This window comes from Echinops telfairi, unplaced genomic scaffold (genome assembly GCF_000313985.2).
Source record: "Echinops telfairi isolate 266 unplaced genomic scaffold, ASM31398v2 ScPeMD7_6;HRSCAF=24_1, whole genome shotgun sequence".
NCBI lineage: Eukaryota > Metazoa > Chordata > Mammalia > Afrosoricida > Tenrecidae > Echinops > Echinops telfairi.
Genome location: NW_022103903.1, coordinates 18,425,857 through 18,438,629, shown reverse-complemented (window position 1 = coordinate 18,438,629; position 12,773 = coordinate 18,425,857). Strand labels below are relative to the sequence as shown.

The 12,773-nt window shown below is 37.2% G+C and overlaps 1 protein-coding gene across 1 annotated transcript in view; it reads right to left on the bottom strand.

Annotated features, from left to right (window-relative positions):
* The window catches only part of EPHA6 (EPH receptor A6), a 1,133,516-nt gene that overhangs the window by 391,925 nt on the left and 728,818 nt on the right, over nt 1-12,773 (bottom strand). The window contains exons 7-8 of the mRNA XM_045286264.1: nt 12,563-12,610; nt 11,988-12,150 (exon numbers count right to left, since the gene is read on the bottom strand). Coding sequence (XP_045142199.1) covers nt 11,988-12,150; nt 12,563-12,610 — 211 coding nt within the window. The remainder of the gene's footprint in view (nt 1-11,987; nt 12,151-12,562; nt 12,611-12,773) is intronic.

The window sequence follows — 12,773 nt, the reverse complement described above, 5'->3', positions numbered from 1 at the left end:
TTCAAAATTCGTCTCCAGCACCACAATTCAAATGCATCCACTCTTCTGTCTTCCTTATTCAATGTCCAACTTTCATACACAGATGAGGACATTGAAAAACACCATGGCTTTGGTCAAGCACACCTTAGTCCTAAAGGAAAGTCTGCTTTTCAACACTTTCAAGAGGTTTTGTATGACAGATTTGCCAAATGCCATGCTTCCTTTAATCTCATGACTGCTTTGATCTCATGAGCATTCATCTTGATTGTACGCAAGATAAAACCTTGACAATTCAATCTTTCCTCTGTTTATCATAATGTTACCTATAGGACCAGTTGGGAGGATTTTAATTTTTTTATTTAAAATTGTAATCCCTACTGAAGGCTGCAATCCTTGATTTTCCTCAGCAAGTATTTCAAGTCCTTTTCATTTTCAGCAAGCAAGATTGGGTCATCTGGATATTGATGGCTGTTAATAAACCTTCCTCCAATCCTCACATCAGATCCTCTTTCATATAACCAAATTTCTCTGATTATTTGCTCAGCCGATAGAGTGAAGTATCAGGAGAGATATGACCCTGACACAAACCTTTGTTGATTTAAAAAATGCAGATTCTCTTCTATTCACACAAGTCACTCTTGATCCTTGTACAAGTTCTACACCAGCACAATGAAATGCTCTGGAATTCCCATTCTGCTCAAGACTATACCTACTGGGTTATGGTCTGCATAGTCAAATGACTTTGCATAGTCAGTGAAACACAAATAATAAACATATTCCTGGTGTTTACTGGTTTCGGTCAAGATCATCTGAAATCAACAATGATATCCCGTGTTCTGCATCATCTTCTGAATCTGGCCAGGATTTCTAGAAGCCCTGCAACGGTTGTTGAGTGATCAGCAAAATTTTACTTTCAGGTACTATCGAAGATATTGTTATGTAATCTATGCATTCTGTAGGTAGCCTTTCTTTGGAATGAGTAAAATATGGATGTCTTCCAGTCAGTTGTCCAGCTATCTCTCTTCCACATTTCTTGGAAGACGGGTGGACGGGTAGATGCTCCCAGTACTTAGTTAGCTTGTTGAAACATTTCAGTTGGCATTCCACCAATTCTTAGAGCACCGTTTTAGCTAACGACGTCGAGGACTCCTACCTTCACTTCTTGTTCATGTGCCACCTCCAGAAATGGCAGAACGCTCTCTAGTTATATTTGGTAGAGTGAATGTGCATTCTTTTCAACTTCTTTTGAGGCGTCCTACATTGGCCAACATTTTCCATAGAATCTTTCAATATTGTAGCTCAGCCTTGAATTCTTATTGAGCTCTTTCCGTTTAAGATGTACTAAGAATGTTTTTATTTTTTTATTTTCCAACTCTAGGTCTTCCCACATTTCATCATAATACTTTCTTTGTTTACTTTAGCTACCCTTTGGCATTTCTGTTTAGCCCTTTGACTTCGTTATTTCTTCCATGTGCCTCAGCTACTGTAAGAGCAAGCTTCAGCGTCTCTTCTGACATCCACGTAGATCTTTTCTTAATTTCCTGTCTTTTTAGTGACCTGTTGTTTCACATCTCTTCAGGTCTGTCATTTGTGTCCAATGCCTTAAGTATGTTCTTGGGATACACTCAAATTCAGTCGGCACACACACAAGGCCGTATTCCGTCTCCTGAAGACTTGGCATAATTTTCTTCATCTTCACCTAGATTTTGAATATGAGCTATTGATGGTCTGTGTCACAGTCAGTCCCTGGGCTGTTAGGTGCTGTTCATAAACGTCTCCATCATTACGTACCACAAATGCAGTCAATCTAGTTTTTATGTATTCCTTCTGGAGAAGTACACATGTATAGTAAGTACTCTTTTGTGCTATTAAAAAAAATCTATTTGTGGTGAAGTCATTCGTTTTGCAAAATTCTATCATGTAGTCTCCAGCTTCATTTTTATCACCAGACCCCTATTTTCCAACTACTATTCCTTCCTCTTTGTTTCCAACTTTTTCACTCCAATAACCAATAATGATCAATGCATCTTTATTTTATGTTTAATAAATGTCAGGGTGAAGACATTGTTAAAATTTTTCCATTTCTTGATCAGTTGTTCTAACTGAAGTCCCAGTTAAGTAGTGATTATGTGTTGGGCTTCTAACTGTAAGATTAGGAGTTCAAAACCACCAGCTGCTCCTTCAGGGAAGACTAGGCTTTCTACTACTGTTAGAGTACCAGCCTCAGAAACCCACAGGGAGAATTCTGCACTGTTACAGGGTCACGATGAGTCAGAATTAACAGCATGGCAGTGATCTTTGTTTGCTTGTTCGTTTCGCTTTAGTGGTTGTTGCATAAACTTGAACGCTACTTGTCTTGATGAGATATCCTATTACAGAGAGCATTGCACTTCAAGGTAGATCTTGACATGTCCTTATTTATGATAGGCATTAAGCCCTTCTTCTTGAGTCTGTCATTCCTACCGTCATAAACCATTTGATTTTCTCATTCACCATGGCCAGAACAAAGTCCATTTCTGCTCACTAATACCTGGGATACCCATCTTTATGCATCCCATTTAATTTTTTGTGAATTTCAAAATTTTCCTAGATTCATATTTCCTAAATTCAAAATTCTGATTATTAATAGGTGTATTCACATGTTTCCTCTTATTTTGAGTAATGTCCTCTCAGAAATGAAGTCCCCAAGGACTTTACTCCATCCATGTCATTATGGTCAACTCGACTCTGAGAAGGCAGCTATTCCTCAGGTATATTTTGAGTGCTTTAAAACATTAGAGGCTCATTTTCTGCACTGTATCCGACAATGGTCTGCTTATTTCTCATGAGGCTTTTAGTAACTGACAATGTTTCCATGCTATTGATACAGTTTTCAGTGACTAATTTCCCTGAATTTGAAAGCTTGCCTGTTCCTTCTCTATAGTCTGTTTTCAGTCTGGAAGCTCTTCTGAAGCCTCTTCCTTTTGGTGACCCTGCTGGTATTTGAAAATACCAGCTTATGACATAGCTCCCAGCATCCCAGCAACATATAAGTTACTACAGCATGACAAACGGAAGGACAATTGGTGGGAAACATAATTAGAACCCCATAAATACCTGTTATTATGTAACTTCAGTGTTAGAAAATACATTGAAATTCTAACTCAAGCTCCTAACTCAATATTCCTCAGGTATATTTTGAGTGCTTTAAAACATTCGAGGCTCATTTTCTGCACCATATCCGACAACGGTCTTCTTATTTCTCATGAGGAATAGAAAGATTTTTTTGTGTGACACAATATACAAATATTGATCTAGTTCCAGCACAATTTGTAATATGAAGGATATTTATTACCTCATAAGGAGCTCTGGTGGCCCAGTAATTAAGCATTGGGCTACTAAACAGAAGGTCAGTGTTCTGACCCCACTAGCTTCTCTTTGGAATAAAGATAAGGCAAACTGTTTCTCTGAAGATCACAGTCTTGAAAACTACATGGAGCGTTTCTACTATGTCCTGACTCTGAGTTAGAATTGACTTGATGGCAAAGATATAGCATCTGGGGTCTTAAAAGCTTGAAGGTAAAAAAGCGACCATCTAGCTCAGAAACAACAAAGCCCACATGGAAGAACATATCAACCTGTGTGGTCTCCAGATGTCAAACGGATCACTGAAGACAAATGGGTGCATAAGCAAATGTGGTGAAGAAAGCTGATGGTGCCCAGCTATCAAAAAGTATAGCATCTGGGGTCTTAAAGGCTTGAAGGTAATCAAGCGGCCATCAAGCTCAGAAGCAACAAAGCCCACATGGAAGAAGCACACCAGCCTATGCAACCACGAGGTGTCAAAAGGATCAGCTATAAGGCATCATCAGAACAAAAAATCTTACCATAGTGAATGATGGTGGGAGTGAGGAGTGGAGACTCAAAGCCCATTTGTAGGCCGCTGGAGATCCCCTTGCAGAGGGGTCTCAGGGAGGAGAAGAGCCAGTCAGGGTGCGATGTAGCAACAATGAAAAATACAACTTTCCTCTAGTTCCTAAATGTTTCCTCCCCGCTCCCACTATCATAACACGAATTCTACCTTGCAAGTCTGGCTAGACCAGAGGATGTACACTGGTACAGATAGGAACTGGAAATACAGGGAATCCAGGACAGATGAACCCTACAGGACCAGTGGTGTGAGTGGTGATACTGGGAGAGTAGAGGGAGAGCTGGTAGGAAAGAGGGAACCGATTACAAGGAACTGTATGTGACTTCCTCCCTGGGGGATGGACCGGGAAGTGGGTGAGGGGAGACGTCGAACAGGGCAAGATATGACAAAATAACAATTTATAAATTATCAAGGGCTCATGAGGGAGTGGAGAACAGAGAGGGAGGGGAAAATGAGGACCAAATGCCAGGGGCTTAAGTGGAGAGGAAGTGTTTTGAGAATGATGAGGGCAATGAATGTACAAATGCACTTTACACAATTGACGTATGTATGGATTGTGATAAGAGTTGTATAAGCCCCTAATAAAATGATTTTAAAAAAAAGAATTGACTTGAAGGCACTGCGTTTTGGTCACTACTTCGTCGGGAAGGTCGATTTGTATTCCTACAACCTTTCTGCCAGAAAAAATGTTCTTTCTCACCAGTGTTAACATTTAGATAGTTATGGCTGCCAATATTGAAAGTATGGTACTTACTGGAGATTATTTCTAATTAAAATATTATATGCAGGAATTCATTCTCTTCTGGGTAGTCTCATAAATATGAACTCTGTCTCCTGCTTGATTAATTAACTTTATTATTCCCCTAAGGTCATCTGGTCCTCTTTCTGCTTCATACTCCACCATGCTCTTAATAATGATGTAGCTAATTTCAAACAAGTAAGTGAAGCAGGACAGATTGTGTTTTATCCCATAGACTGGATCATACATAAAAGAAATTTTTCTTTCAAAGGGTGTAAAGGATTAAGTGTGTTAATCAGCAATAAAAATATTCATACTCTACCTAAAAGACTCCCAAATTTTAGAATAAAAAATGTACTTGTAATTAAAATTGTATACGTCTTGCTTTTACATGATTCAAGCCAGTTACATGCTTATCCCACAGTAAGTGTTATTACTTATATTTAGTAAATAAAACTATTTAATCATTTCTTTTTTTAAATTCTGGTATACAACTTGCTATCCCAGGTTTTAGGCTATAAAAATAATATTGTATTTATTTATTTAATTAAATACATATAGTATATGAACCATGTGCAATCTTCTTTATGATTCATATAGATTGAGCTATTATTCCTGATCCATAAGGGTTCATAAATTACCAAAATTATGCATTATATTTATAGAAAATTTGAGGAAAGAGTAAGGATTTCCACTTGGGTCAACCAATAGCACTTCATGAGAGTTGGCAATTGAGCTGACCTGACCCGTTTTAATATAAGAGGTTTCTGAACATTCCAGGTGCCCATCAGAGGAGATTCTAAGACATAGTGAAACAGGGCATTCTGTTCATGAGACATACAAACAATCTAATTTCCCCAGAGTACATGCTATGTAGAGGGAGGTAGTGCAGGCATGAGGACAATATGGATTGAAGGTAGATCTGAATACTTATTGAGGAACTTACATTTTACTTAGTAGAAATACCCAAGAATTCCGGTTTTAAATTCACAGCATTGTAATAATAATAATAATGCCCCCCCCCAGCAGATAATAATGGAAAGAATGAATGAATGAAGAACTAGAGACACAGACTTGCACCATACTTTTCAAGATTATTTACCATCTCTAAATTATTTAAAGAAATCAAATTGGTTAAATATAGAACCACATTTAAAATACCTAAAATTTTAAGTTGGTTTCAAAATAATTATGTAATTATGTTAATTTAAACATCCACATTATTTATAAATGTATAAGACATAACACAAGATTTTAGTGTGATTTAATAATTTATATAGTTTGGCTTGCTAATGATAATCATGGTGATATTTGCTTTGTTATTTATTTCATGTGGTATAAATCTAGTTCATTATTACTGTTTCTGGTAAAGAATTCACTTTAAAGTGTTAACAGATAACAGCTTTGTGTTACAAATTGCTTTATGCAACCCACAGGTAAAACCTTAATTTTGCATATTGTCCACATTAAGATATGATTAAATTTTTCCAGGGAAAAGGAGTGCACTGTTTTTATGTTAACAATGTATTACCTGAGCTAATCCATTGATAACCATTAAAAAATGGAACAATTAAGAATAAAACTACATTTCTTTTTCAAAAATTGGCTTTGCACTATGTTTCCTGGTTCCTTTTGATATCTCACCCATGCTATTCCATTAGTTAAGTATGGTTCCCACTGGGTTTAATCTGGTCATATATATGTGATGTTGTTTGGCTGTGCACCATTCACATTCACAGCAACCTCTCATTTTTAGAGAAGCAGATTGCCAGCCCTTTCTTCTGTAAGCAGCTGGAGGTTTTGAACTGCCAAACCTTCCATTTGCAGCTGAGTGCTTGATGATTGAACCACCAGGGTTCCTCGGTCTTACAAATGCACACATAAAAATTATTTTATGTTACTCTAAAATGTAACTCAATATTAGGTACATATGGTGGTATTTAATATGGAACTCTCACTTCATCATTTTGAAATTGTTATTCTTCTTTAAAAATGCATATATCTTTCTACCAAATTATCATTAATAAGAATATTAACTATGGAAACGTCAACTAAGCCCCCATGGAAGTAGCACAACAGCACCCATGATCCAAGGATTGTAAATTATATAATTCAAATTCAAAAGTGGGAATGGTATCAGAGCATAAATTGTGAGATTCTGGTTTGCAGAAGGCTCTGGATGACAGTGGACGACCTACATACATCTGCAGGATCGACACCTGGGATAGGGCTTCCGTGATTTCCCTCTGACTATGATTGAGGGATGGGAACAACCTAGCTCGGAAACAGAGTATTGTAGGGATGATTATAGTAGATTAAAATGATAAATCTGACTTGAATGGTTAAAATCGTGTTATGTGCTCTCCCTTTTTATACGCGTTGAGCTTGATCTTGTTTTTAATATCTTCTGTTTGTCTTTTTCAAATTTGGATTTATCTTTGTTGTTTATTGTTACTGTTAGTAGTCTTCTTAATGCTCTGTTTTGTGGTTTTCTAGTTTTCAGTATATGAAAGTCAGGATGGGTGGATATACAAGGAAAATAACTAGAATAAGGTTTTTTTGTGGGTGATGTACAGCAGGGGAGATGGGGAGGGTAATAGGCAGCTGATATCAAGGAATACACGAAGGAAGAACATTTTTTGAAGGTGATCGTGGTGGAGATTGTGCAGACATTGCTCAACATGGCTGAACTCTAGTGTGTATGATGTCTGGATGATGTTCTTATGAAATGTTTTGAGAAAAAAAGAATATCAATTATGTTTCAAGGTACTTTTAACGACATGAAAAATATTTACAGTCATATAGACAACTTTTACTTTCTAATTATTATCTTTATCTTCATCAAAAATTCAAGAATATAAGCTTAGAAATTGTAGCAAAGAATACGTGGTGTGGTACATTTCTTTTTACTTCTAGTCTTTCCTCGATATAAATTCAGGAGTTTTTACTTGATCATTGCAGGTTTACTTTACATGTATTTGAAAATTTGGAGTATAGTATAAATTTTATCTTAATATTAAAGTGTTTCTATGATTAGACTGGTTCTAAATACCAATCTATCTTTCAAGAAGATTCACATGTAGACTTTATATACTTTTACTTTCTCACTACTGATTATGTAATTTGTTATGTCTATTATAAAAATGAATCAAATAGAGCACCTAGTAAAAAGGAAAGTACAAAATAGATACTAAATAAATGCTATTCATAGGTAACATACCTACTTAAAATACATTCTTTAGTGGAACATGATGATAGGAGAGAGATAAAATGCCAACACGAAAGTATTTAATGACTATGAGAAAATATCTCTGTGTCTATTGTTCTTTGTTATCTATCAATCATATATTTCCCTATCTTTAATGTACCTACTTCCATATGGGTTTATGAAGTGGTGTCACATAGACTTAGCAGAGAAGAAATGAGTAAGTTTAGTTCAAACAGCCTCTTTTAAAGAGGTTGTGTACATTTTTTAGTCAGTTCCCCCTAGCATGTCTTACTCCTGGTAAAAATTCTGAGCCATGATTTTGATAGACAAGAATGGTGTTCAAGAGCATCACTGTGATTGCTCTTCAACTGTAATTATGTTTATAAAGGTCTAGTAGTCATTTCTGAAAATTTATGATTTTAAAAATTTAATTATTTCAAAATTTGAATTTTTGTCTTTTTGGGGAGACCAGAGGCTGGACAATGTAAAAGGAGCATGGATAGAGAGAATAAAGGAATAAACAATTCATTTTTGGTTACTTAAAAACTTCAATCAGACTATCACCTAACATAGCTAATCTAATCTAAATATCTAATATTTCTCCCCAACCCCTCAACCCAACTCTATGCATGTCTTATAAAGTTAGCAAATTAGACAGAATGCATGAGAAAAAAAGTTCAAAAGCTGCCATTACAATAATCGTAACATCACCTGGAAACTGAAGCTATAATAATTTAAAGATGGCCTAGGATAACATGGAGCAAAAAAGACTGATGTTGTCAATTTGAATTAATATTATAATGATCATTGGATCATATCATAATACCATTGGATGTGGTAAACCCACTCATATCCAACTTTGACATTATTCATTGAAAAAAAATTGATATATCTAGCATGCTTGGAAAGTGAAATTTAAAACTAACCAGATTAAAAATGATCCTTAAAACGATTTTCCCATAGATTGTAAGTAGATTTAGGAGCTATTCTTATTGTCCCCAAACTCAAGGTTTAGACAGACATTTTTCCTTTCCTTCTTTCCCCCCCCCCCCCCTGGATTCTTTGCAGGCACTTTACTTCTTCATTCGTCTGACCAAGGTCATTCCATGGCTCTCATGACTAAGTAATTCATAGCATGATTCTGACTCTGTCCTGCTGCCATTATCAAATTATTCTGGCTTCCAACTCTACACTTATACCCAGCTATCATATCCTGAGCAGAACAACTTATATTTCTTAAGAAGATTATACTTTGGTCAAGATTAAATAAAGTCATGTTTTCTAATTATTAGGGATAGTTTTCCATATAGTACCTATTCAATGAAAATCTAATCATGCTTTTCCCTAATTAAAAACCTCATATGGGTCCGTTCTGTAATCAGGATAAGGCTCATGACCAAGAGAGTACCTTCATGCTTGTCCTTGAATAGCTTTCCCTCTTAATTTTCCATCTTTTCCCCATCTATGGCCCATCACTGCAGCATGCCACATTATATGATAATTCATAAACCATTCCTGTTTTCGCTGGCTTTTAAATTTGTGCTGCTTTGCCAGGGACTTCATCCTCCTGATTACTTTCCTAATCCATTGGTGCTAAGTAGGGGTCCCCTCTTCCATGCTCAAAAAACACCCCTTGCAGTTTTAAATAATACATATTCTCTAAAATTGTGTTAAAAAGTCTAAACAGTGAACAATTTGAAGCCAGAAGCTATAGTTCTTCATCATCTTTATTTTAGCCTCTAGTTTTAGACAGGGTCTGGCATATATTAAGTGTTCCGTACACTTTTGTTGGATGGTAGAATGAATGAATCACTGGCAAATATCGGACATTTATGCTAAGCAACTTCAGATAATTTTTCTTCTATACAGCACCCGAGAGAATTCAAATGACTTGAAATTCAGAGTTACACAATCACACTGAATCAGATGGCTAATATTTAGATCCTAACTTGTTTTTCCCCATTAACCCAGATTGCTTTCTCTGGAAGCTCCAGTCACCTTGTTGAGATTTACTCTATCGTGTTCATCTGAGCGTAAGTGGATTTCTGACTTAAAAATGTCATCATCTTTGATCATTAGGTAAATGTCTTCATCTGGGATAGGAGGAACATTGAGATTCAAGGGTACAATAAACAGTGTGGAAAGGACAATTACTCTTCCCAGGGCCACTCTTTATTTGGATGACATCGTTAGTTTTGGATTTAAGATAAGGTGTGTCCTATGGGCAAGAGCAAAAACAAAATCAACAGACCGTAGCCAAGGCCTGTGGAAATGTTCATGTTGTTTTTTATTGCCGAGCCATATTTTCTGATAATTACCATTTAATCACAATTAGTTCGTATCTAGCTTGAGAGCCAGTAGTCTCCAACAGGATCATAAATAACTGTCACTGACAGCGTGAGGAGTTCTTAAGCGTCCTCTTCCTTCTTTGTTTAATCCATCTCAGCTGGAAAGGCCCTTGAGCAGATGCATTGGCATGGTGGCTGCCACCATGGGCTCAAACACAACACCCGTGAGGATGTCTCGGGACCTGGCAGTGCATCATTCTGTTGTGCCTCAGGTTGCTATGAATTGGAATGGACTCAATGACACCTAACAACAACAACAACAAGAAGCAGCTGTGTCCTTTTCTACTTCAACATCTCATCCCTTTTCTACCTTTGATTTAAACATACATGTGGCTTCTCCTCAGGGATGTCTTGCAGGAAGTGAGCCTTGTCAGCTGAAGGAGGGACTGGCTAAGGCAGCTGTGCCCTGGTCTGTCCATCATCACAAAGCAAGAGACCCGAGAACTAGAAAGGCGAGGCTCACCGAGTCATGTATCCCTCCGCCATTCAATTAACCCCACATGTGTTTATCAGCCAGGTTGGCACAATAAACTAACTACCTCACATACCATTTTAACTGAGAAGGTCTTACACGTTGACAGTGTGCACCAAAATGAAAAGCAGCCACCACAGCAAATGACTTTCTCTCATAGAATTTAAGTCCCAAGTGGCTTCACTTTGAGAGGAAAACATAAGGACTACAATCTCTTTAATGATCTTATAAGTAGCACTTTTAAAATAATTCAAAGGGTTGTACTTTCCAAGATGGTGCATTGAGCAAGAAAGAAAACAGCTTTTAGTTTCAAATTCTAGCCCAATGACTTGGGGGCCAATAGCCCCATTTCTCCAGGTCTCTGTTTTCTCAGACACACATTTAGGAAAATGAAAATTACTTCACTGGATGTTGAAAGGTTTAAATGAGATAATCCATGTAAAATATTTTACAGAGTTTCTGGAACTTAAGGGCTCACTAATTGGTAACTATCATTATCTTTATTCAAATTCAATTAACAGCAAATTTGTAATTCTTGGGTTCTTATATAAATATCTGTATTTTCACAGTGATGGAAGTTGCTTTATATTATAACACAATATTTGGGCATTTTTTAATAGAAGTAAGTGAAAAGTAATACATATTACCCCTACAGAAGGGCAGTAGTGAGATGAATTGCTAAACTCCAAGAACAAATCCAATCATAGAACTTGGTTTAGAATGGGTTAAAATTTCAAAGTCTTTGTTACATGCCATTAGAACACCTCATTCCCTGTGTTTCCCTGCTTGGCTTCCAGTATGTCAAGGCTATGAAGCTGAGCTTCTGATTAAGTCCATCCATCTATATTTAAACGTACTAAGTGCATTTCAGCAGTGTTTGTCTTCTGACCACTCTTTTTATTGGTCTAACTGAGATAACAAGCCGAAATGGCACAATTTTGAACTAACTGCTAAATTGATTTGCTCCTGGTTTTATTCTTTTCCCAGTTTTCATTAGTGTCCGGTTATGATGCCAGAATTACAGAACAATTAGGCTAATGGCATCCATTGAGAATCCCCTGTGTTATAGTGTGAGTAATGGATTCTGCATAAAGAATCGTACTTGTGCCATATTACAGTTGTGGTCCAGCAAGGCGGTTCATACAAGTACTTAATGGTCACACCATTAATGTTACCACTGGTGGCTGCATCAAAAATTAACTGAAATGACTATGAGAGCATTTATACTTCAAGAAACTATTAGGAATTTAAAGACATCAGATTTTAAAACATCAGGTAAAATGGAATGGCATTATATGAATTCCATGTTTTATGTCCTTGGAGAAACTTACTTTCATCTCCGGTTTCAAATTCAAACTTCTGACTGTAGCCACTGTACCCTGTTGCAGTCCGCACTCGGATATGGAATATATATTTGGTGGCAGGCTTGAGCCCTGTGATGATGACACTGGGGGCCTTGGACCTCGTGGAGGAGTAGGTCAGCTGCTCATGCTCCTGAAGGATAGACAAAAGGAGAGAGGCTGTGAAGCCCTGTGGCTCTGCCTTTATCTTGCAGAGAGTCTGACATTAAGCTGAGGGATTATGTCCGAATATCTAAAGCATGGAGCGGAAAATAAGTATAAGCATGATTTCCCATAATTGAACATTCAGTTATTTATCATTAGGATGCGTATGATATGGTCTTGACTTGGAAGTTTACTAAGAAAGATGATTCATCCTATAGAAGCTGTGCTTATGTTTTTAGTGATTTGGATTTCTGGCCCAACTCCAAGGAATGACGGTGGCGCGAGAGCACATTTGCACAGAAAGGCAGCGGCATCCTAGAGCAGAATGGGCGCGTCAGACCAGGTCACAGCAGCACAGGGCCAGGAGCCACGGTGGGGGAAGTCAAGCACCCGCTACTCACTTCTACCCGCAGGTAGTGCCAAAATGCCGGCGCTATCCGTGGGTAGACCTGTGGGTAAAAGGAAAAAAATATATATTAATTGTTTTTTAGGGTTTGAAATTATTTCTCCTGTGTCAGTTGCATTGGTCAGTATTTCGGCAAGTTCTAGGTAATAACAATTGAGGTTGAGTCCATTTAAGGTATAAAATGGTGAGGAAGGATTGATGCCCCC